The sequence below is a fragment of the Maylandia zebra genome, linkage group LG14 (assembly GCF_041146795.1).
Source record: "Maylandia zebra isolate NMK-2024a linkage group LG14, Mzebra_GT3a, whole genome shotgun sequence".
In the NCBI taxonomy this organism is placed as follows: Eukaryota; Metazoa; Chordata; class Actinopteri; order Cichliformes; family Cichlidae; genus Maylandia; species Maylandia zebra.
Genome location: NC_135180.1, coordinates 23,480,618 through 23,505,016, shown reverse-complemented (window position 1 = coordinate 23,505,016; position 24,399 = coordinate 23,480,618). Strand labels below are relative to the sequence as shown.

General features: G+C 39.4%; 2 protein-coding genes and 1 non-coding gene across 4 annotated transcripts; all 3 read left to right on the top strand.

Moving 5' to 3' along the window:
- Positions 1 to 7,684: 7,684 nt before the first annotated feature.
- Positions 7,685 to 14,086, top strand: LOC101465708 (uncharacterized). The gene is made up of 6 exons (XM_004543653.3): positions 7,685 to 7,822; positions 9,231 to 9,842; positions 10,633 to 10,914; positions 11,024 to 11,301; positions 12,967 to 13,154; positions 13,491 to 14,086. The coding sequence occupies exons 2-6, from the start codon at positions 9,233 to 9,235 to the stop codon at positions 13,792 to 13,794; spliced, it is 1,662 nt and encodes a 553-aa protein (XP_004543710.3). The 5' UTR covers positions 7,685 to 7,822; positions 9,231 to 9,232; the 3' UTR covers positions 13,795 to 14,086.
- Positions 14,087 to 14,908: 822 nt separating this feature from the next.
- On the top strand, positions 14,909 to 14,995 carry trnastop-uca (transfer RNA opal suppressor (anticodon UCA)). The gene has a single exon. It is a non-coding gene; the product is annotated as a tRNA-Sec (tRNA).
- An 862-nt stretch (positions 14,996 to 15,857) lies between these two features.
- On the top strand, positions 15,858 to 19,438 carry mrpl28 (mitochondrial ribosomal protein L28). 2 transcript variants are annotated; one of them, XM_004543651.2, is made up of 6 exons: positions 15,858 to 16,016; positions 16,461 to 16,766; positions 18,033 to 18,185; positions 18,267 to 18,401; positions 18,501 to 18,587; positions 19,013 to 19,438. In XM_004543651.2, the coding sequence occupies exons 2-6, from the start codon at positions 16,482 to 16,484 to the stop codon at positions 19,106 to 19,108; spliced, it is 756 nt and encodes a 251-aa protein (XP_004543708.1). In that variant the 5' UTR covers positions 15,858 to 16,016; positions 16,461 to 16,481; the 3' UTR covers positions 19,109 to 19,438. The 2 variants fall into 2 exon arrangements, with proteins under 2 accessions (XP_004543708.1, XP_004543709.1); XM_004543652.2 differs by having other exon boundaries at positions 15,887 to 16,079.
- Positions 19,439 to 24,399: the final 4,961 nt, after the last annotated feature.

The window sequence follows — 24,399 nt, the reverse complement described above, 5'->3', positions numbered from 1 at the left end:
CCCTCCTGTCCTATGGTCATTTCTATTTCATGCCTTTGAAATTAAGTATAAAACAAAAAGAAGTCATGGCGTTATTATTAGAACACCACAGAGATTCCAGGAGAAACACTTCCCTCTCCTGAAACTATTCCCCAGTGTGAACCGACTCATCCCTCTACACTGAAAAAAATATGTTGTTGGATTTACTTAATTCAATGGTGGACATTTGTTGCACACAGATGTTTTGCTTTGGCAGCAACTTAAACAATTGAGTTAAATTAACACAATTTATTCATGTTCAATAAACCTGTGCAATTTGTGTTGATAAAATGTGACTTAAACATGTTTTGATGAAGTAATTTGAGCTCTTGGAATATTTTAATCCTTCACAATTTTCTCACTTTATCCCAACACCATTCAATAACTTTTACCCAATACTACTTGGTCACTTAAATGCTACATGTTATCTTCAAATTACATTTTGCTATTATATTCTAGCATCAAATACACAATTTTCAAATGGAGGCCTTATAACAGATTGTATTGTTCTCTTCCAAGATGGTTGCTGGCATCCACCAGTAACCTTTCAAAACAAAATGTCTAATTTCACTGCATTGACAGTAGGTAAAGAATTAAACTGACATTACTCCTCCACTGAATCTACATAAATCAACAGTTAAATAATGTCAGTTCTTCCGTGTTCTCTGGAATCAATCACAGCAAAGAAATTAAACGGTTTCTTTTGAAAAATGTTGGGAAAGAACAAATCAAAACATTCTATTTAAGGCCTCTGACGTCAAGATTCAGTTAAACAACAATTATAACTAAACAATTTGAGGTAATGTTAGTTTCCATTAACATTAAATTAGGTTACTGAATTGGCAAACACCTTCCTATTAACATTACCCATTTTACCCCAATAACTAAAGAAATTAGCACCTGCAGGTCAAAACCTTTATTCAAGAGATGCAAAAATAACATTGATACAGTGACTGTCAAAAATTACAGCACTGATCATACTGTGACATCTTGGTTCAAAACAGCACACTTAGAAATATTCAACGTTCCTTACTTCAACTGAATGAAATTGAAAATACCATTTCACACGACCCATATGGGATATTTAGACTGTATAACTGTTCACGCTACATCTCTTCACTAGTAAAAGAAAGAAAAAATACAAAGAGAAATTTAAAAATGCTGCCAAACAGACAGAGAACTTGTACAGAGCAAAAGGAAAAACAAACAACAACAACAAAAACGGCTCGTCCCCATGGCAGTTGCAGAGTTTATAAAAATGAACCCTGCGATCCGTTTCTGGAATTGAGCTTCAAAATGCAGCAGAACAAGTGTGAGATTTAAATGTCCTCTCACCTAGAGCTGGTCACCTCACATGCATAACAGTGAGCTTCGTTGCAGGAGCAGTTTTGTCTTAGTTGTGAGCTTTTCTTGAGAGCTGAGTTGCATCCAACTCCATTACCACCCTTTGAATCACCTCAAAAGTGTAGCAGAGTTGTGATGGGTAACTCATGTTGAAGGAATAAAAAAGGTCCAAACAGCATGGCTACTGCAAAGGTCACGTTATCCAGATCTTGAAGAACAACATCAGAAAAGTCATTGCCTGGTGCATCCTCTGGAGACAGATGTTCATTGTGGTTTTCTCAATCTGTGCAGTGGCCTCAGGCAAGTCCTGGTTAAACACAAAACATTTCTTTAAGATTCCTTTTTAAACTCATCTCTTTTTAATCTACCAGTTCTAATGTTAGAGTAATTTAAACCAATGCAAGCAACATAGTAAATAGCTATAGCCAAAGAGTTGCCTGCCATGCTGCCATTCATGGTCTAACAGAGTTTCTAAGACAGAGTGAAAAACATAATAATTTCAAATGCTTTACATTCGTTTTTGTTAGAAAGACACCGGCCCATCAGAAATCCAGGTTTTGTCACTCAGAAGATGTTAGAATTTAGACTTTCAGCCCCACAATTTGGTTAGCTGTTGGTCTTTTTTTTTTTTCAAACAAAAGCTAATGTAAATATTGGTGGGATTTTCCTTTGTTCACTAGAATGACAAATTTAAAGTTTTTTCACACTGATGTGACCCCTAATACAGGGGTGGGGCCTCAAGGGGGGGCGGCCGAGTTCACTACCAGGCCTCATGTGAACTTCAAATTATTAAAGAGGACTACTGGTCTTAACCAGTCCAATGAGGATCAAGTGGATAACTAAATGCATTTTTAAATGTTGCAAAGCCACAATCTACTCATAAAACACTCACCATGAACTCCTGCACCAAGATGTTGCAATTGTCTTTCACACAGATGCGGAGCACTTTGATGAGACTCCCTTCGAGCATTAACGTCATCCTAAAGTATTATAACAAAGAAAACAGAGATTTGTGAACTTTTCAGTAGCACAGAAGAAAATGATCCCAGACCAAAACTTAAACCAGTCAACATGCAACACCAGCATCTACAAAGCAATATCAAAAGTTCCTGTTTGACATCAACTTTATGGATATATAGTTTCCAGAACATTTATTTTTTTAAAAAGATAAATTTTTCTCAGTGGGCCAGTAAATGCATAACGAAAATTATGGCATCCTTTCGGTGGAATCAGTACTCACGGGTAATAGTTGACTGTTTCAATGGATGCAGCATAAAAATCTTTTGCTGACCTAATGCAATACATATACACTTTGTAGTTAAAGAATTTTAAAGTTCTTACTGTCATAATGGCAGCTACATCCTTTAGCTTTGTGCCCTGTTCCCCCGATCACTTTGCAAACACTTTCAGCAGACTGTCAGAGAGAAACTCAGCTCCGTCAGAAACCTTGACTGTAAAGGCAAGGTTGGGATGCACTGGAATGCTGCATTTCATCTAAAATGACATAAAATTATTTTGAAACAACAGCAGGCACTGTGCTTGGTTAATCAGTAATGTTTTGTTGAATAAAAACTGTGTTTCCAGATCTTATGGGATTAAAAAATCCAAAGATGTTTGTTTCTGATTTGCAACCCAAGAACCCACAAGTTACAACCTCATTTCAGTTCAAGTGTGCATTAATGTGAGTCCAGTAATCACCTTTCTGACAATACATACAGGTATAAGTTAAACCTATGGCAGATTTTGGATTTCTCAGTTGTATTAATAGGGTGGTCTATTTGAGTATGCATGCACCTAATAATTATAAAAAACCTATTATAATTAAGTTACAGAAACCTTAAGCGAAAATAGAATATACTTTCTTACCATAACACCTTGAACCCACAATCCATCAGCTGACTCCTGGTGAAATGCAGAATAGAGGTCATCTCTCAATGTGCAGCAAAAAAAAACAAAAACAAAAGGACAGCAGGTGAGGGCAGGAGGGGTAGGGATGTAAGCTAGCATAATGCCGCTGATGATATTAGCTAAAGCTGTTCAATGTCCAAAATCTCACTAACACCACGGTGCAGTAAATACACAATGTAACTGAAGAGTCAGTTGGCAAATCTATTCACACAGAAAACCAAATTATGTTATGAGTGCCTCGTAATTAGGTTTAATGTGATATTACGGCTCTTGTGCCAAAGACAAATTCAAATAAAAAAGTGCCAATTCTTTGACAACAGATAAAACAGCAAATAAGCTAACGGCTCTTTTTTAGCATGTTACATGGCGGCACTCTAGACGTTTAACTACATTTGGCTGAAATATGGTAAACATTAATTCAAAAAATCAAGACATACCAAAAAACGTAGAGTTGGCTGCTCGACTTGACTGAGATGGATGCATTTTTTAAACCACGATCCAAAGCCCGCGAGATGAAATCACGCGTGGTTTCACGAGATTTAACGTTGCTATCTTATTGACTTACTTCACCTGAACATGATATGAACAATTTAATACACCCTTTCTGCATATCATGTAGTTTTTACACTATATAGTTACATTTATCTTTAAAACATGAGGCAATTGCGTTAAATACATGCAAGATGCTTACATAAATCCAAGAGATGGCCAGTCCCTTTTTTTCAGTGTAGGGTGTAGTAGGCTGTCCTGGAGTGAAGGTGTGGAGAACGATGGGAGCTCTGCTCTGTATGTTTTACTATACAAATTCTTGACCACACAAATCCACCCCGCCCAATTATATAAGAATGAGAGAAAATTGAGAAGAGGCCCCAAAGTGGTGCAAGTTTCAAGTAAATGTCACAGAGTTTCTTTGTTTTTTGTTTTCAAAGTTACATTATGAATCCTGAAATGCTGAAGAAAGTACCAGAAATGGCTCATCTTTGCATTTTGAATCACTATTTTTTTGTTTTTCATGTTTGTAAACTTTTACAGTTGTAAACAGAAACTGTGATCTTTCCTTTACTTCAACTGCTGTAAGGGGCGATGCTCTGACCACTCAGCTGGTTTGTTATTATTAATTCATTTTTAATTATGTCATTTTCCAGAGGCCAGACACCAAACTACTCGATTATTTAAGAAGAAAAGAAATATATTTTAATGTTAGCCCTCAAGTTTGGAACCACAGGCCTACATTCATTCAATCTTCAGTTTTCTTCTGTGTTCACCGATTGCAACAGTTATCTGTGATGCCACAAAACGTCCTTCCTGTCATCAGTGCCTGTAATCACCCACCCAAACCTGCCCTGCAGTCAGTGTAGTGTAATCACGTTCGGTGTAGATTTGGAGGATTTTCTTCTCAGTCTGGACTCTTACATCTCGGGACACAAACTGTGTGACACTGTTGCTGCACAGAGTTTTGGTTTTGTTGCATCCGTGGGGAAATTCTCGTTGAAATAAAACATTCCTAATGTTCTGTTGGCCTCCTGCGTTTTCTTCTTTTGTGACTTATCATATGGCTCGAAAAGCACCTGAGGCTTGTTTATCTCCACGCTGGTACGAGGCATGTGATTGTGGACCTCGGGGCAGATGGCTGAAAAGTTCATCAGTGTGAAGTTTTCTTGAATCTCTCCACCGACGTTTAATTTCCTCAAGTAGAAAAAGCTGATAACTGCCCACAGCAAGGAGCAGGACCAGGTATGTGGTTTAATAAATATTAACTGGACGCAGATTTTCTTCTAGTGAAGAACGATTCAAAGGAAATTGCTTTTCATGTGCACACAGGGACGCTGGATTAAACAGAGCTAAATTCTTGAGACAGCAGCTGCTCACTTGGAAGCTATGACTTTTTTTCTGACATACAAGGCCTTTACCGAAATCGAACTAAGAGGAAATAAAAGCATGAATAATTTTCTGAGTGTCAGCTATATATCGTAGGGTCGTGATGTTAAAATTCTTTATGTAATTCTTTGATCAAAATTTGTCTATCACACAGAGCTCATCTGTGTTATTTGGATTCTTACTGTGCTTAGTCTTGTTGTCAAATTCTTTTTACATCGAGGGCCTCATATGGCTCACTTTAATATTAAGTGGGCCAGATCAGTGAGCTTCCCCTTTCTTTCAGTGTTCTCTTAATCAATATTAAAATGAAGTGTGATTTCAAGAGTGCATCTCCGTTTTTGGTTTCCTCCTGTTGGCATCCATCCAGGATTTGATTTGTTTATTTAGTCTAAGTTGGCAGATGAGAGGAATTTCTTTGGTCAAGACCACCTCAGAAAAAGCTGGATGTAGTTTTCATGGATATATGTTTATACTAGCACAGTATTTGTATTATATCCAATGAACTCTCAGATATCACCTAAACACCTCTAAAAACAACATATTGTACTGGCTATGATACCAATGATACCTAAATATTTATTTTTCATCAATAAATAAGATGCAGTTTGATCTGATAATTATACCAAGTTCACCACTGAAATGTATTAATTCTTGAATCTGTATGTTTGAACAAGCTTATTGTTTTAGCTGGCATCTATGGAGTTTGTTGTGAGCTTTGAGCTAAAGCTAAACCAAAACTAGCTGAACTGGATCTAATACTAAAACATTTCCTTTAACATTCCCAACTGAAGCATTTTAGTTGCCATCCAGACTATTTTATTTAGTGAGCATGTAATTGCTGCACATAGGCTAAAGGTGGCTTTTTTTGTTGTTGTCTTTTTAGCCATCACATTTAGTTATGTACAACTATCTCGAAAAATCAAAAGACTTATGGGACAGCCTTGGATTTTCTCAGGCAACAGGCCCGAGAAGGAGGGCCAAAAGAAAGTCACAGAGTGCAGAAATGCTATTGAGCATATTTAAAATGACTAATGTGATCTCGATTAACTGTTAATGTGAGATAGTTAACAAGGGTGCCTTATCCTTTCTTAAGTAGGATGCCAACCCTCTGTGAAGAAGAAAAAATACAACCTAACCATGTTTCCCCACCACTAACATGAACTCAACCAGAAATGAATAATTAATCATTTAGACCCAGACAGGCACAGGTGTTTTAAAGAACGGCATGTCCTTTGGGGTTGCTTGATGACTCTTTGATGTTTAAGCAATTATATACAAATATGTGTCAGAGTTTTATTTTTAGATTGCTGGAAGAGATAAAACCTCTAGAGGGGCTGCAGGGTCAGTGTAAAGATTTTAAGCTTTGATTCACTGATTCACAGTCCCAGAATTAAAAAAAAAACAGAGGTGGGGGAAATTGGTATAACAGGCCATATTTCAAACTTTATGGCTCCCTCTTTCTGTTTCGGGACAGCGACAAGTGATCAAATGCTTCCTCGCTGGGTCTTTCCTTGGGTTTAGCTGTGCCTCAGGAATGTGCTGGCATGCTGGTGAAACAGTAGGGATTTATCTGTGGTGTCAGCCCCTATCTGGCCTGTTGATCCACAGTCCAGTGGACTGAAACAACCCCCCTCACGCTGACACTAAGGAGCAGGGGCCGATGGGACTGCAGCGTCATAGTAGGATCATGAGAGGGGGACAGAGAGGGTGCAGCACATCCACCGAGCTCACAGGGGCTAAGGAATTATTTTTTTTAAAAAGGAAAGATTTTAAAACGATTCTTGATTAAACTTAAATTACTGCAAATACACTAAAGTACTCGCCTTCTTATGGAGAAAACTCTTATGTGTGATCTGAACATTGACTTTTTGTTGACCCTTCTGCCTGTGGAACAAAGCATTAGGAATTCACTCATCAAATTTTGGCCCATTGACACAAACTGAGCTGGCAAACATACAGCCTCACATGAGCTTAGATTTGACATCGAAGCATGAACGTTTCTCCCCACAAATGTGCTGTAGATCGTATGTATGAATATATAGAATAAATATAAGAATATGCGAATCCTTTGATAAATATTTCAAGAAATAGACGATGAAATAATCAGTACATATACTGCAAATACTTGAATGAATATCTGAATGAACATTTTATTACCAGTAGGGGGCTTAGAGAGTGTTTAGTATTTAGTTTATTCCAAATTATAATAGAGTGTTATACCCTGATTCCCACTATAATTAGACAGGCCAGCTGAAGGCAGCAAGTCCATTGGTAATGGAGCTATAATATTGACTGGATGCCAGTATCCTAAATAGTTTAAGGCAGAGCTGAGAAGGTCTCACCTCATGATGGCATTATATAATCCTGACAACACAATCAGGGTTTAATTAGTGCAAATAAGCTTCACTTGATCTGCTTGGAGGGTATCTGAAGAGTGGGTGGGCCGTGTGAACGTATTTTCAACGTATTTTCTCCCACCAACGAGGGATGATCCCACCCACACCCTCCCCTGCTCACATGACTGTGATTACAGCAGAGGAGGAGTGTGGTGGGACAGAGAGAGTGAGAGATGGTGAGCACCATGAATGACACTTTTCAGCTTCAGCTGCACGGATCACATCCAGGAGTCCAACTTACCTTTTAGTGCCGGCTGAGGGACATCCACTTTTCTGGGGTAAATGAACTTAAGAATATATGACATGCTGTGGAAAGTTGGTCGTAGGTTTCATGATTGAAACGTGTTCTTGTTTGAAAAGTTGTTTCTCTGAAACCAAGACTGCTGCAATTATAAAAAAAAAAAGTCGTCTTTAGCTCAAGATTTTAATCGCGAGAGTAATAAAAGGCTTTAAATGACTTTTAAAGTACCAAACAAAAAGCCCTCAAAAGGTGCAATGCTTCATTTCATGTATAAGAGTTCTACTTATTCAATCATCAGTGCGCGTATGCTGAGAAGTCATGAGTGCACCAGATGGCACAGAGGCATGTGGTGAATTGTGTGAATTGTATGGGCTCATGCAGCTGACATCCTGACCTTGAGTGTAACAGATGCTTTTGCAACATCACAACACAAAGTGTAGCTCTTTGAGTTTGTTTCTTCAGGCAAGGACAAAACTTAATCTGACTTCAGGGATAGAATTCAGCTCTTAACTCTGAAATGTTCATTTTTGTGAAACATTTGACCCGTTTCTAGCTCCTGCGGTGGATGATGAACTCTCCAGGGTGTAACCTGCCTGTTGCTCTATGATAGCTGAAAAATATGCTCCAGCTCTCCCATGGCCCTCAACTGGATCAGCAGTTGAGAAAATCAGTGAATGGATGGATTTCAATAGTTATTGAAGTTATTATTTTTTTTATGAATTTCACTCTCTCACTCCTTTTTTTCTTGACTTTAAAATAATAACACATTCAACCATTGGATGCATAAATGGTTTGCATACATGTTGTTAAGAAAGAAGTTTTTCAAAAGACTCTATCTAGGCCTGTGAGAAAGTACATACATCTCATCCCTGTGACTTTATCCTCTCACATTATTTGCTTCAGTTCGCTGAGATTTGTGGGCTCCCTTGAAAGTCTTACCACAGCCTTTCAGTCAGATGAGGTTCTGACTTTGACCTGGTCATTACAACACCTTGGCTCTTTTGGCATTCTGTTGTAGATTTCCTGCTTAGCTTAGGATCACTGTCCCGTTGCATGATCCCATTTCAGCCGAGCTTTAGCTGTCGGACAGATGGCCTCAGATTTGACTGTAAGATATTTTTGCATACAGAAGAGTTCATGTTGCATGGCTGCAAGGTGCACAGGCCCTGTGGCTGCAAAACAAATCCAAATCCTTACACTCCCACCACCGTGCTTGGTAGCTGGTATCAGGTGTTAGTGCTAACATGCTGTTTTTTCAACAAACATCTCCACTTAAATTGAGCTATAAATGGTCATCACTTATTATTTATTATTATGCCAGAACATGTGGTTATAGTCACCTGTTCATGTGTTATGTGACTGTCGCCCTTCATGTTAGACCTCAGTGCAAACAGTGGGGTCTCAGATTCTGAGTGTTTTGAATGTTTCTGTACTCTTAATTGCAGGAATGCGGGTGTTACACTGGTCCATGCTGGGAGTGACCATTCTGCTGCTGATGTGCGAGATCGCCATCAGTCAGCTGTGTAAGTCTCTCATCACCCTGGTGGATGGTTTCCACACGCTCTTCATCCTCATGCACCTGGCTCTTCCTCTTCCTCAGACTGCAAGCACAATTAAAACATCGCTCTCCGCTTTGGAGCCCTCTACTTCTCCACATGCTTCCTCCATTGAACCTCCAGCTGGTAGCCAGACAGTCACTGCTCAGCCTAACCATGAGACACCATCAGTGGTCAACCCTCATCAGCCCTTCTCCCCAAAGATTTCCCCTGCAGCTCTAAACTGCGGTCTGTCTTACCACAACAGCAGGGTTCAGGTTGTGAGGGGTTTCATTTCTACCCTCCTACTGGTCTCCTTGTGTATTTCATACTCCATGGAAATTATCCACTTTTTCCTGAAGCCACACCCAGTGCATCAACCCCAGCTGCTTGTGGTGGTTGGAGTAGTCAGCACGCTCTATAAGATGCTTGTGTTCGGGCTGAGCTGTGATCTTCTGCGACATAAGAAGACCGGGGTGGGCGAGGAAGAGACTGGATCTCACCTACTAGTTAACCAAAAAGGTAACACACAAAAAAATAATGAAAGAAGGTAAAGGGCTAATTTATTTACCTGCACACAACTCTTCGGCTCATTGTACCATCAGGGATGGTAAGCATTGATCCAATCCTGCAGATTTACAGCTTCAAACCGTAGACCTGAGATCTGTTTTTTTAGTCACTCTTGTTTTTTCTTATATTCTTTTCTTATATATTTTACACTCACATACATATTAATATCTGTACTCTGCTGCAAGCACAGACGCCCTGCCCACTAGTTTCAATATAAGAGGAATAAAGATTATTTTGATCTGTGAATCATGCAAAGATACTTCAGTAGACTTCTAGAATGAGAATCACACAAGAGGAATGAAATGATTAGACGGTATAATAAACATAAAGCTACAGCCAGCATGTATTGGCTTAAAATGATGAAGAAATAAGGGGTTGGACATGGCTAAGTTCCCATTCACACTAAATGTGGCTGCTTACAAATGACACAGTAGATTACAACACATTTCACTTTACTTCAGCAGATAAAGAGATATATTGGTGCACCCTTGGTTGCTAGAATTAGTTGTATTTGTAACATCTTGGTAAGGCTGCCACAATAGTTGATTTTCAAAAATAATTATCAATTTATAGAAGAGTAGAAAGCTTTTTTTTAATGGCTAGATTAGGCCAAGTGCATGTAGACGTTGGGAATGGATTATTAGCTATGTACTCTAATGTAGCTATGCAGTGTATATTCAGCTGTAAGGAAGATCAAATGGTGTCCATGTTTGCTTTTCATTCCTGTGTTCCACTCCCACAGTCCTGGCTGAGGAGCAATCCATGGGCCAAGAGGAATTCGAAGACACGAGTGTATCAAAAGTTGAGTCTGCTATGCACGATATGCTCCACAGCAAGGCGCTCGTCCTCTGCAATCCGGTAACCTCCAGCATCCCTGACACTGACGCCCAAAGTCAGCAACAACAGCCAGAAGTTCACCCGCCTGGATTTAAAGTAGCGAGCAGTGCTGAAGATTCGAAGGCTTGTAAGGGTCAGAGTGATTTCACAGAGAATCCTGAACACAACACCTGCACGGGACATCATGGTAACACTTCAGCTCTGTAGACTGTCCACTTTTTTTCTGTTCAGGTTCCTGTGTTTTAGCCCAAACAACAGTTTCAAAGCATGTGTTTTGCTCTTTTCTCTTATTTCAGAGAGTCAAAATGCGTCTAAAACCTCTGACGTCTGCAAGTCATTACCTCATACTGAGAATCCGGTTCCAACCAACCGCTGGCCCATCAGACTCCTGTCATTGATCTTTGTCACTCAGGGAGTTTTTACGTCTCTTCTGGGCCTGATCAACAGTCTGGTGATGCTACTGATCCTCCCGGAGGTCATCGACAGCTCTGGTGCCTGCTGCCTCCTGGTTTACCTGGATCCTGGCCTCTCTCTGCTGGCTGTCATTACGCTGATTGCCACCTCTGCACCGCAGGTCACGCTCTGTGTGTTTATGTCATGCTAAACTACACACTTAAAGTTGTAATCATTTGAAAGGTCTGGAGACAGGCCTCTAGTCTGCATCCAGAATAGATAAGATAAGATAAGATAAGATAACCTTTATTAGTCCCACACGTGGGAAATTTGTTTTGTCACAGCAGGAAGTGGACAGTGCAAAAGTTATGACGCAAAAATTAGAATACAATAAGAATAAATACAGTACACAGCTGTACAGAATAGAATAAAATAATATACTATATACAGTAGAATAAAATAGAATAAAAATATACAATAAGATAAAAATAGAATACGAATGCTATATACAACTGAGTAAAAATACAACGATGCCAGAAAAGATTATTGCACTTAGTGTTATTGCACATGTGTGGATGTGTGTGTTTGTTCAGTTAAAGTCTTTGTTGTGGAGTCTGACAGCAGTGGGGAGGAAAGACCTGCGAAATCTCTCCGTCCCACACCGTGGGTGCCGCAGTCTCCCACTGAAGGAGCTGCTCAGTGTTGTCACAGTCTGCTGCATGGGGTGGGAGACGTTGTCCAACAGGGATGACAGCTTAGCCGCCATTCTCCTGTCACTCACCACCTCCACTGGGTCCAGAGGGCATCCTAGAACAGAGCTGGCATGACAGATGAGTTCATCTCAAGCAGAGTATCTTTCTATAATCTACTTAGTTAACTGGCAGCAGAGCAACTGATTTTACAAATAAAATTATATTGCAGGAAAACTATGAAGAGGTTAAACACGTAATGCGGACTGAAAACAACACAACTGTAAATCCACACTATGAGAGTGTGTGAGAGGAAAAGCAGTGTACAGTAGTTTATTATTAAAAGTACAGTTAGAATATGCTTGTGCTTTAAGCACTTTGGTAAGTAAGACAGGTATAGACTTAGTGCATTAGTAAGTTTTAGCCAATTTGAAGTCAGGAAGGAAATAATGCAGTTATGGACAAGAGATTCTGGTGGATTAAAATCAAGTATTTGAATAAATTAATGTGTAAAATACAGTTTTTCACATTAAATTGGTGGTTTAAATGTCTGCAAGCAAGTCAGGAATAGATATAAAAACATAATTCAAATGTAGGCTTAATAAATTCGATATAAGGTCAGCAGACGCAAATAGTTGCTCTGTTTGAGAGTCAGATATTCTGGTTTATAGAACAATAAAATTGGTTGCAGCCAACAGGGGAAAAAAACTACATTTGTATCTAAGAGTCTTTATTGATTTTCATTTTTACTGATTTTTCTTTACTGCTTTTCATCAGAAAAAACTCCACTTTAGGTGCTTTTTTTGTGAAAAAACAAACACAAATAAACAAAAACAAACTTTAGACCATCCTGGTTCTCTGTGCAAAAGTCTGACTGAATGTCTATTATTGACATTTGTATCCATTTTCTTTATGTGCCATATCCATGTATATGTATGAATATATATACATGTATGTATATATATTTTGATAGAGGGCAGTCCACAGGATTTACAATAAGGTTATATATGATATATATAATAATATTATAGGTTTGCAGCTATTTCCCTTTTCCATATTCTCTGACAACACTTCAAATGCTGCCAATCACTTTCTGGCACTTCCAAAGTGTGTTTCGTAGTACAGGCCTCTGTTTTCACTCTTGCTTCCCTCTGTAGTTGTACAGGTATGGGCTGCTGCTACAACAGGCCACACCACCACATATTTGCGTTACTGATCTTGGGCGGAGGATTGCATGCTTGCCTGGAGTGCAGGCTGTGCACGACCTCCACGTCTGGCAGTTAACTGAATCCCTCATTGTGGCCTCTGTTCATCTGCACTGCTACACGGGATTTCCAGCACACAGGTGAGACGAATAGGTTTCTGTTCTTCGGTGGTGTTCTGACAGTCAGCACTGAGTATTTAGTTGGGAATGTACTTAAAGAGGAGCTGTTGTGCACATATCTAACTAAACGTTTTTATTCTAGCATTCTATTTCCATTCTATGTTAAATAAGGATCCTTTTCTAACTTTGCATAATGCAAGGTTACTCTAATAGAGTCAAAGAATAATAACATGGTGGTCAAAATGTGACCACCAGTCTCACTTTAACTGTCACTGCTGAGTGGCTATCATAAATATGATCTGTCTAAATTCAAAATGCGACATTTTATTGATGCAGGTTCATTTCACATGTATGCAGGTGTGCTGAAATGATGTCTGGAGTCACTAAAGTGCTGCAAAGTGCAGGTGTGAGCTGCTGCACTGTTCAACCAGAGTTTGATTCCACCTCGTTAGGCAGCGAGGACGGAGCTTCTCCTGTTATCCACAGAGAGGACCCCTCACCACCACCTCCCCTGGCGTGCAGTCTTTCCTGCGGAAAGGCCTGTGCCAGGAGTATGTGCTGTTCTCCTCCAGAGGAGGCGATCCAGAGCCTCCTGGCGCCACCGAGTGGAGAAACAAAGGAAGAGCCTCAGACTTTGATCATTGAGAACACTTTTCTCTGACAATAACCAAAGAATAACCACGGAGGAAAGAAATTAATCATCACATTCATTTCATGACGGAGAGGGGAAGATGGTGAAATGTGAGGAAATAAAATGACCCGAATAAGCTCAATATCAGTCTCGAGTTTTGTGGTGCTACTCCAAGAAATTTTATGCAGTGTGTAGTAAAATGGTTTCGATTTTTTTTGTAATCCCCTATGTCGCCATACTTGTGCCTGAAAACTCTGTTAGTGTTTCCAAGTTGTACAATAAAACAAATCTTCATTCTAATATGTTCTGTTTTTTTTTTAAACAGGAGTAAGAAGTAATAAAAATGATTCACTGCTCCAGATTGTTCACTCCAAATATCATTCTACGATTAAAATTTGGCTACAGCTATAACTCATCGTGAAATGCTATATTTGCAACATTACACGAGTTTGATACTGTGTGGAAAAGTTGGAGTTAATCTAAAATACAATAACAAACATTTATGGGTAAATTTCCTGTAAGTGTAAACCATGTGAGTCCTTCTTATCCCTGCTAAACATCTTTGTGATCTTGAAAAATATCTTGTGTTTAAGTCAAAGTCCCATGAAGCAAGAAGAGAAGAGCAGGAGGTGAGTTCAGCTATGTGTGAGATGTGCCTGAGATGCCTCTAGAAACCGTTTACAGCTGTTAAAACCGCTTTACATCATCTGATCAATAGGCTTTATGCATTTCTCATTTTTAGTCTTTTATTTATAATTTGAATGCTATATAATAATATTTCTATTCAGCACAACACACCCAAAGGCAATACAGCCATAATCAGCGGTCGGCTGTTTGGATTCTGTTGTAGCGGTGATGATGCAGCTTACCTTTGAGAAATCCGTGTGTCTCCTCCTTTATATTTTCAGACAGCCAATCAAAGCACGTCTGCTTTGCATAACAGCGCAGACTTGATTACATGTCTTTTCTTCAGTGATTTATTCGCACAAGAAAGATTAGATTATCTGTCTTACAGTAGACGGTCGTTTTTGTGACCTATCTTTGATTAAAGCACGCTTAAAACAGTCACTGTATGTAGCACCGTGAGTCAGATGAGTATTAAAGGTATGGGGTATTTATACGCGTAAAGAGGATGTCAGTAAGTGCCCGGATGAGCCTCGGTGGTCCGGGGTGCAGGCTTCAAACCTGTAGCTGCTTAGCGGCAGAGTGGTTCAATTCCACCTTTCGGGCGTAACGGCGAAGAACAGTTTTGAAATGATGATTAATTGAGCGATTAATGATTTGTGTTGTATAAACACTTAAAAATGCATTGTGCCACTTCCTGTCAACCTTCGTCATTGCTCTCCAAAATAAAAGTTCACGTTTACGGACTCTTATATATCAGTATCAAAATAATATCTGAACTCTTCAATGCAGGAGATGGTAATGGTCCTCCAAACCATGAGCACTTTAAACAGAAGGGTTTCACAAACAAAGCCCTACCTGTACACCGTCTCCACTCCGTCTTGTGACAGATAGACACATCTGCAACTGTTAAAACACATATATGTAAAAAAAAAAAAAAAGATTGTTTATATATTTTTATTTCTTTTTAAGTAAACTTCCTGCAGAGTTCAATGAACTACAATCCCTGCTATGGAGAGATTATCGTCTCTTGTTGAATCTCTTCTACTACTGATTTAGGTTCTCTTTAAGGATTTCTTTTCTTCTTTAAGCTTCTCCCTCCAGTAATTCATTCTATTTATCTGCACGCTAAGTGTGCAATGAAGTCTGATTAACTGACTAAAAGACAAAAACACCTTGACGTTAGGGTTTAAAAAACAGATTTCTTGTACATTTATTAAGTGTAATGCTGCTTATAAGTAATGAAGGATTTTAAGAATACTTCTACCGAATAATGAACAAAACACAGCGCTTAGATTCTTAAAGGAAGCTTTTGATGCAAAAAGATGAAAGAAACACAAACATAACACGTTTATATATATGTTGAGTATTTTACAAGAACGCGTCTTTCGTTTGTTCTGGTCTAAAGTACATTTTTATTTTCTGCCCGTGGGTGCACATCCGGTTTGCCCGGAAAAAGCGACAGAGTGACGTCTTCTCTCGGCCAATCATATGTGACGCTGTTTGCTCTTCGCGGAAGTTGCGGCCAGTAGCGGAGGATTCACGATGCCCTTGCTGGCTTGATGTTGAGAAAACGTGGATTAAAATCTCCATTGTTGTTTGACGGCGTTGCTTTTTCTAATTACGCGGTGAGACCTTTTAATGGTGCTGGTACAGACACTTATGGAGGGCTTGTTTCATTAAATAAGCCGGTGTGTACCTGTGTTGTGGCCTGCATTGGTTAACGATCAGCTAATATCATCAAACTTATTCTGTTTCTGTATCCCAGTAGTTATTTATCAAAAGAAATAAACGATTCAGAAAAATGTTCAGCTTGTAATTACATAAGGCATTTCTGGGAACTGAAAAAAAAATACTTTCTGAGTCTTCATCGCAGTTCTCGCTTCATTGTTTTAAGAATGCAACCTGTCACAGAAAAATCAGGAAGTTTTTCCTCTTTTATTTCTGCACCAGAATATTTTCTGTATGTATTAAAGCTGTAACACCTGCAAACACTGGAACACTGTTGATTTTTTTTGATTGGTCAATACAAGCAACACTAAGTTTTGTTCTTTCATCCCTCTGTGTTGCAGATTTGACTGTCAAAAGCAAAAATGCCTCTTCTGAAGTACTCCCCTAAAGTGTGGGAGGCCCTTAAAATGAAACAGGGCATCTATGCTCGTCTCCCGAAGCACTACCTCAAGTCACTTGAACAGAAGGAACCCACACCTGTCCACTGGAGGCCTCTAGGAGTCCAGTACCGAGCCAACCCCAACACGGGGCTGAAGGAACGGGTGCAGGATGTCCCAGTCCCAATCTACTACCCTCCAGAGTCCCAGGACGGCCTGTGGGGAGGAGAGGGCTGGATATCGGGCTACAGATATGCCAACAATGACAAAGTTAGTCTGTAGAAGAATAGGTTTTTTTTTGTCTTTTTCGTGCTGCTGTTGTGTTCTTTTGATTTCCTCTTTTGATAATTTCCTATAAGAATATTATATTATATAAAATGCTTGTATGAAAGCAGGGGGCAGCTTCTGAAGAACAGAGCATTAGAAGTTGTATTCCTGAGTTTGCTCCATTTGATTTGCATCAAGCCATTGTGTCTTTACAGAGAACCATTCACAAAAGTAAAGTGATCTTGAAAATATGAATTGGGTGAAAATGAAAAGCTTTACTGCTGCTTAGTAAAAATGGCAAAGCGCTGTATTGCTAAAGAAGAACATCACCTGCTGTATTATTGGCTGTGAAAGTTCAGCGTTTATATCTATTAATCTGAGAGAAAAATTCTACATGATCAGTATCAGGATTTATAACAGCTGATAAATGAAAGTCAGAAAAGTAAAGATGATGGGAGAAATGTCCTTCAGCTATATTATGAGTGCTGATGTTTTGTAGTTTGTCCAATAGAGGACACTCTGCAGCTTCCTTGTTGGCAACATGGGTTTGGAGCACCACAAATACAACAACCAGCAGATCCAAGCAAGGTTGGGGAAAGTGTAAACAACTGAAAAAAGTTCAAAATTCTGCCTCAAAAGGAAATCACTAAATCGCTCACAGGCCCGTGTGAGCCTACAAACCACCTCCTCCACCTGCACATATATCTCTGTTTGACAGGTGAGAGATGATGTGAAAAATAGGTGAGGCGCCTCTTCACCATAGTTCTGTAGTAGAACGCCACCTGAACCAAAAGAGGAAACATCTCCTTACAAATAATGATAATAATAATGACGATAATAATTCCTTATTTGAATCATACCGAGACAGATTTATGTGCCAGCTCCTCTTTCAGGTCACACGAGGCTTTTGTCTTGATCAGAACCACTATTTCTTCTTTAAGAGCAAGTCTGTGAGGAGTTTGTTTTTCTCCACGAGCTGTGGGATGAACTCTGACTGCTGCTGTCTTGCAGTAGTAGTTTAATAGAGTGGAGCTACAGGTCATTTGATAATGACAGACTCATTGGAGAAGCAGCTGATTATTTTCAGTGATATATTTGACTATTGCCAATGAGAATACTTGTGGTGAACCACCTCATGTGATATTATGTGATATATTTATTATTTAACCTGAGAAAATTTAAAAAGTGCTCGTTTTACTTACTCAAATGTATTTTTTCGTGTGTGTGTTTTGAAATAGTTTAAAAGTTGTCTAAACTGTCTTTGTTTAGATGTCCACTCGTCTGAGGAAAACTTGGAAACCACAAGTGTTCAAGAGAGAACTTTACAGCGAGATCCTTGACCACATGTTCACCATCCCAGTCACAGCTCGCACTCTGGACCTCATCGATGCTGCTTACGGCTTCGACTATTATATCCTCAAAGTAAGAGAAAACTACTCCGGTTCAACACAAACTTTTTCTTATTGTGTTTTCCATGTGTCTCTAACTAATGACTGGTTGTAGACACCAAAGGAGGACCTCAACTCCAAACTGGGGATGGACCTGAAGAGGGCAATGCTGCTTCGTTTAGCACGCAAAAACACAGAGCTTTACCCTAATGACCCCATTAAACGAGAAAAAGTTTACGAGAAATACAAGGTATGTCCAATATGTCTGAGTCAACCGAGGACCCGGTGAGTAAAGTCATCAAAGGAAAAAATAAATAAATAATACTCCCACTTTTTTCTCTGTGAGCAGCAGTTTGAGATCCCAGAAGAAGTGGTAGAGTGGGCTGGTCTAAGTCTGGAGGAGGCTGTGGAGAAACAGCGGCAGCTGGAGCACAAAGTAATGAGTCATTTAAGTTTTAAGTTGGTGTGTCTAGAGTGAGTTATGTGTCGGTATGTGACATTACATTTACAGAAAAAGGTTGTGAGAAAAGGGAAACCCTGCAGGAGGAAGACTGTTTCCTATTTATCCACAGGCCTCTTTACTGATGGATTTGAACCCTTAGTTTTTCCTATTAAAACCACAGTGTTGCTTCCAGGACCATTTGAGATGAAAGCTGACAATGTTATTCTTTGTTTTATATTAAAATGAGCTGTAACATTTAAAGGTCATGAGATACATCTTTTGATAAATCTCTCTTAAGCTACATTTGAAGCATTTTTTGACATTTTTAAGTTATTCATCTATGTTGCAGTAATAAATTAAAAGAAAGGCCTACACATGAGACCAACATGTTTAGTTGTCTTTATATTCTTGTCCTTCAGGAACCTGAACCTCTGTTTAAGGTCTGTGTGGATAAGCTGGTGGAGGAGCTGCACATGAAGAAACTGTTGGAGCCACACGTCATAGAGAAGAAGTGATATCTTGAACCATTTGTGTAACTGGAAAAAATTATTAGGTTGAACTGTGAAGCTTCTCTGGATCTGGTGGAGAGTTTGAATCCCCACATCCTTGTTTCTGAATGCAACCGAGAAGAGCGCAAAGGTGAAAGTGACAGAAGAAACTAAGCCATGTTGGTTTAATACTTATTTATCCTATTTCACTTATGGATTATTCCTCTTTGCATTTAACAGCCTTGCATAAGGAAGTTCAGGAATTAAGGGAAAAACCTCCAATGGTGTAAATATTCCCTGAGCAGCTCTGACATGAGGCACATGTATAGAAAATAAAAGATTCCTTTTCTCTTAAAACTTGATTCTGTTTGTTTGTTTTGTAAAGAATATTTAATGAGTTTCTTTTTTAAATAACTTCAATTTGAAAACACAATTATCAAACCATATAATATATGTTTATATGTACCTTTTCCTTCAGTTAACATGGTGTTAAGGTGTTACTTATCCACAGATGTCACTGTACATTGTCCACACTGAAATACATCCACCTGTGCTGATATCGACATGGCTGTGACAGTGGGTCTTGAGTAAGTCGGAATATTATCGAAAGAACAATATCCACCAGTGTCGCAGCAGAGGTGTTACAGCAGTGAAGCACATAGACTGGTAGCAAAACCCAGAGTGAAAAAATTATCTGCTAATTAATATTACCATGCATGCAAAGATATCGAGAAATTTACCGATTTTTTTCCCCGTTTGTTAACTCATTCACTGCCAGCCATTGGCAGTGAATGAGTTAAACCCATTGACTCATTCACTGCAATTGACGGCTATAGACGTCAATGGCAGTGAATGAGTTAATATCATCACTTTACTGAGTTCTTTTGATTCCTCAGAAGCATCCGATGGAAGACAAAACACTGCTCAGTAGACCATTTAACACTTTATTTCTCTTTTACAATACTTCTAGAAGGGAGATGCGTCCTGCAAGACACGTTGCCGCGGATCTCAAAATGGTGACGAACCCCTGACAGTTTTATTACAGAAGATCTCTCATTATAGTCTAAACAACAGCATTCCAGTAACTCCACAGAAAATGGTTCCCTCTTATCTATATTTTCCCAGGCAAGCATAGTCTCATGTCTTTATTTTCAGGGCTGTGTCCACTTAATGCTACACTATATAACTTTATAGCACTTAATTGGCATGATTATGCCAATTATAGGCCGATTTCCAAACTTCCCTTTGTGGCTAAAATTCTTGAGAAGGTAGTTCTGCTTCAACTTCAGACCTACCTGGATGAGAATAACATTAATGATAAATATCAATCGGCCTTTAAACAACACCATAGCACTGAATCAGCGCTGCTTCGAGTTTTTAACGACCTTTTACTAATGGCTGACAATGGACGCCCATCTGTCCTAGTGCTATTGGATCTTTCATCGGCATTTGACATGGTTGACCATAACATACTATTGGCGAGACTAGAGCACACTGTAGGCATCAAGGGCACTGCCTTGGATTGGTTTAAATCTTACCTCTCCGATCGGCTCTCTTCGGTTCACTTGGCTACCTCCTCCTCCTCCGCTGTACCTGTTTGCTGTGGTGTTCCCCAGGGATCTGTGCTAGGCCCTACCCTGTTCTCACCGTATATGCTTCCTTTAAGTGTCATTTTGGAGAAATACCACATTGCCTTTCACTATTATGCCGATGACATCCAGATCTATTTTGAGCTGAATGATGATCTAGCTATGTCCGTGAGTAACTTTCGAGAGTGCATGTGTGAGGTCAAGCAATGGCTTCTGGCAAATTTTCTTATCCTTAACGATAAGAAAACTGAAATTATGATCTTTGGCAGTGACGCTCTTCGTGCCAAACTTCATGATGCTTTTGGTTTTCTCACTAGTTCCTTCCCTGACACTGTTAGGAATCTGGGTGTGCTACTTGACAGCTCATTTAAACTTGACAAACAAGTATCTGCTGTCGTCAGATCTAGTTTCTACCAACTTCGCCTTATTTCCAGGGCCAAACATTACATCCCGCACAATGACTTGGAAAAGCTTATCCATGCCTTTGTTACGTCACGACTAGATTACTGTAATTCACTTTATTATGGTCTCCACTCTACCCTTTTACATAGATTACAGACAGTCCAGAATGCCGCTGCACGCATTCTAACTAAAACTAGGAAGTTTGCTCACATCACTCCCGTCCTTGCTGATCTGCACTGGTTGCCTGTGAAATTTCGTATTCAATTTAAAATTCTGTTGTTTACTTTTAAAATTACTAATAACACAGGGCCAAGTTATCTTAAGGAACTCTTAAATTCATATCTTCCTACGAGGGCCTTAAGATCTTCCTCACAGTCATTGTTGGTTCAGCCCAGATCTCGCTTGAAGTCTAGAGGTGATCGAGCGTTCGCTCTAGCTGCACCTGAGCTGTGGAACAGTCTCCCGATTGGCATCCGGGCGTCTGATTCTATTCAATCTTTTAAATCACGGCTTAAAACATATCTGTTTGAACTTGCTTTTTCTACCAGTTAAATTCTCGCCTTGCTTCTAGTGTGTTGTTCTAATGTTCTAATGTGTCTGGTTGTTTTGCGTTGTTCTGTGCTGTCAATGTTTTCCATCACTGTGTTTGATGGTTCAGCTTTACAGCTTTACTCTGCTATAGCTCTGTGCTATAGTTTATTCTTATTAGTGGTTTTTTTTACCTGTGAACATAATCTCACACTTATATGACTCTGACGTTATAGTCTTAATTATTTTATTATTTTATTGTTGCGTTGCCTATGTCCTCTATCACTGTGTATGATGGTACAGTTCTCTTTGCTACAGCTGTGTGCTATTGACTGTTCCTATTAGTGGTTTTTACCTGTGAACATAATCCCACACCTATATGATTCTGATGTTTTAGTGTAAATCATTTTATTGTTTTATTGTTTCATGTAAAGCACTTTGGCATGCCCCTGGCTTTTAATGTGCTCTATAAATAAAGATTGTTGTTGTTGTTGTTATTAATAAAAAGCAAAGCATAATTGAGGCACTGAAAATGATTTAATCCCAACTCTTCCAGCTGACAAAAAAAATCAGTTTGTGTGTTGATTTCAAAATTCAAGACTGTTGTTATTATATAAGCATAACACAAATTAAGGTAATGCTCCCACAAATGGAGAAAAAAAACATGCTGTAATTTGTATTTATGTTACTAACTCCAAAAGTTGATTCTGTTCATCTGGTTGTAGCGTTTTCAGTAGGAGAAACGTTTCGTCACTCATCCAAGTGACTTCTTCAGCCTCAGCTGACTGCAGGTTTCCCCGATCTTATAAAAAGTACATTTGCATAATGACTGAAACCAGCACACTGAAGGAACAATGGGCTGGGAGGTCAGTTCCTTAATCTTAATTATGCAGATTCTCATGACTATGGATCAACAACCACTGATCAATGGCCATGAGTACCATTCACAGAGAGTTGGGGAATGGCTGCAATCACAGCATTGTAAGATGGCAAAAGATGTACCCTTAGGCCCCCTCCTCGATTCAGAGATGGTCTTTCGCTTTTTATGTAAATGGCCTCCTTGACTCCGCGTTCAAACCAGCGTTCTTCCCTGTCCAGGATGTGTACATCCTCATCATTGAGAGAGTGTCCACTGGCCTGTAGGTGTAAATAGACTGCAGAGTCCTGGCCTGACGAGGTAGCACTTCTGTGTTGTGCCATGGTAATTTTTCTTTTGCAACAACTCATGAGAATTTCAAAGCTGTTCTTTAACACTCCGACACTGGTCTCTCAATCTCCCCTTGGAGAACCACGAGCTTCCCCATGATGGTATCAAACTTCCGTTCTGTGGTGTTGTCATTCTTTTGCTCAGATAGCCGATTCTGAGAACTCACGACTGCAGTGAGCTGTTCTACGATGTAATCCAACTTTCACTCAAAGGTGTTATTTTGAGCAGGCCTCTCCTTGATGTAAACCAATATACGTACAGAGGTGTTATTCTGAGTATTCACGGCAGCTGTAAGCGTCTCCAAGGTCTTAACCATGCTGCTTTCAATGAGCCCATTTTGAGAAACTCACGCCTCTCCCATCGTTCCAATCCCAGCGGGCAGCCTTGTGGGGGTTTGAACAGCCGGTTCCGCTTTCTTAATTCTCTGATAAGTCAGGGCCAAGCCAGCTCCGATCAGCCAGAACCCTGTTACCATGGTTCCGAATAGGTAGATATCTTCAGCACTCAGGCTCACCCAAGCCCAAACTTCTCGTTGAGAAAGGGGTGTCAATTGCATTTAGGGACCAGTTGATCCAATCCATAATTCCTCTTTTAGGTTTTAGAGAACAGACTGTGAGAGAATGTTCCAGGGAAAAGTAATACAAAAAACACGAGACTAGACAGGGACATAAGAGGCTAAGCAGGGAAGCTAAGGGAGAGGAGGAGGAGGAGAGGAGAAAAGTGCGACCGCCTTCGTCAAGAGCAAGAGCAGAAAAATGTGTTTGCAGCAGCACTGACGATGAAAGGTCAGAGATAAGAAACAATACAGAATCTTGGTCTTTTCCCCCTAGACACAAAGCAATGACTAACACAACACAAGTAAGCAACAGTTTGAGCTTCAGCCTGAAGAACTTTCTCACTAAAAACAAAGCCTTTTTACATTTTTCAATCACTTGTGTATATTGTCCTCAGTGATCTTCTTTCTTTCAGTCATTCCATCATCTTCTGTCACAGTTCAACTATTGTTTTACTACTTGTTTTTTTTCATGTGCAAAACAAAAGCACATCCTCTTGATTTTAAGGTTTTCTAAATCAGCACATAACAGAAAACTGGTCCTAGTGGGACTATTAAAAAAATAAATAAATACATATATATATATATATATATATATATATATATATATACTCAGATGAATAACAAAAGATGACATATACAATGTCATTATTTATTTAAGAAAAAACCCCCAAAAAAATATAGAAGGAGAGAAACAATGATTCAATAGCTTGCAAAAGCCTCTTTAGCATCACGCTAAGGAGTTGCTCACATCATTTTGAAGAAATTCTGGCACACTCTGTTCTATTCAGTTCATTGAGATTTGCAAGGATTTATTCATGTACAGCTCTTTTAAGGACCAGTGACAGCGTTTCATTCAGGGTTGAGATTCACCTTGATTCTTTTCTTTTTCAGCATTTCTGTTGTAGACCTGCTGCTGTGCTTGAGATCCTGTTGCATGACACAATATCAGACACGCTTCAGCTGTCAGACAGATGGCCTCACATTTGACTCCTTGGTACTTTGGTATAAAGACGAGTTGACAACTCAATAACTGCAA

Excerpts from the sequence above, each read along its gene's own strand:
- mrpl28 (XM_004543651.2), top strand. The coding sequence starts at position 16,482 with ATGCCTCTTCTGAAGTACTCCCCTAAAGTGTGGGAGGCCCTTAAAATG. Across the intron at positions 16,767-18,032 it reads GATATGCCAACAATGACAAA|ATGTCCACTCGTCTGAGGAA; the intron begins GTTAGTCTGTAG and ends GTCTTTGTTTAG. Across the intron at positions 18,588-19,012 it reads AGCGGCAGCTGGAGCACAAA|GAACCTGAACCTCTGTTTAA; the intron begins GTAATGAGTCAT and ends CTTGTCCTTCAG.
- LOC101465708 (XM_004543653.3), top strand. The coding sequence starts at position 9,233 with ATGCGGGTGTTACACTGGTCCATGCTGGGAGTGACCATTCTGCTGCTG. Across the intron at positions 11,302-12,966 it reads TTGCCACCTCTGCACCGCAG|TTGTACAGGTATGGGCTGCT; the intron begins GTCACGCTCTGT and ends TTCCCTCTGTAG. Across the intron at positions 13,155-13,490 it reads ACGGGATTTCCAGCACACAG|GTGTGCTGAAATGATGTCTG; the intron begins GTGAGACGAATA and ends ACATGTATGCAG.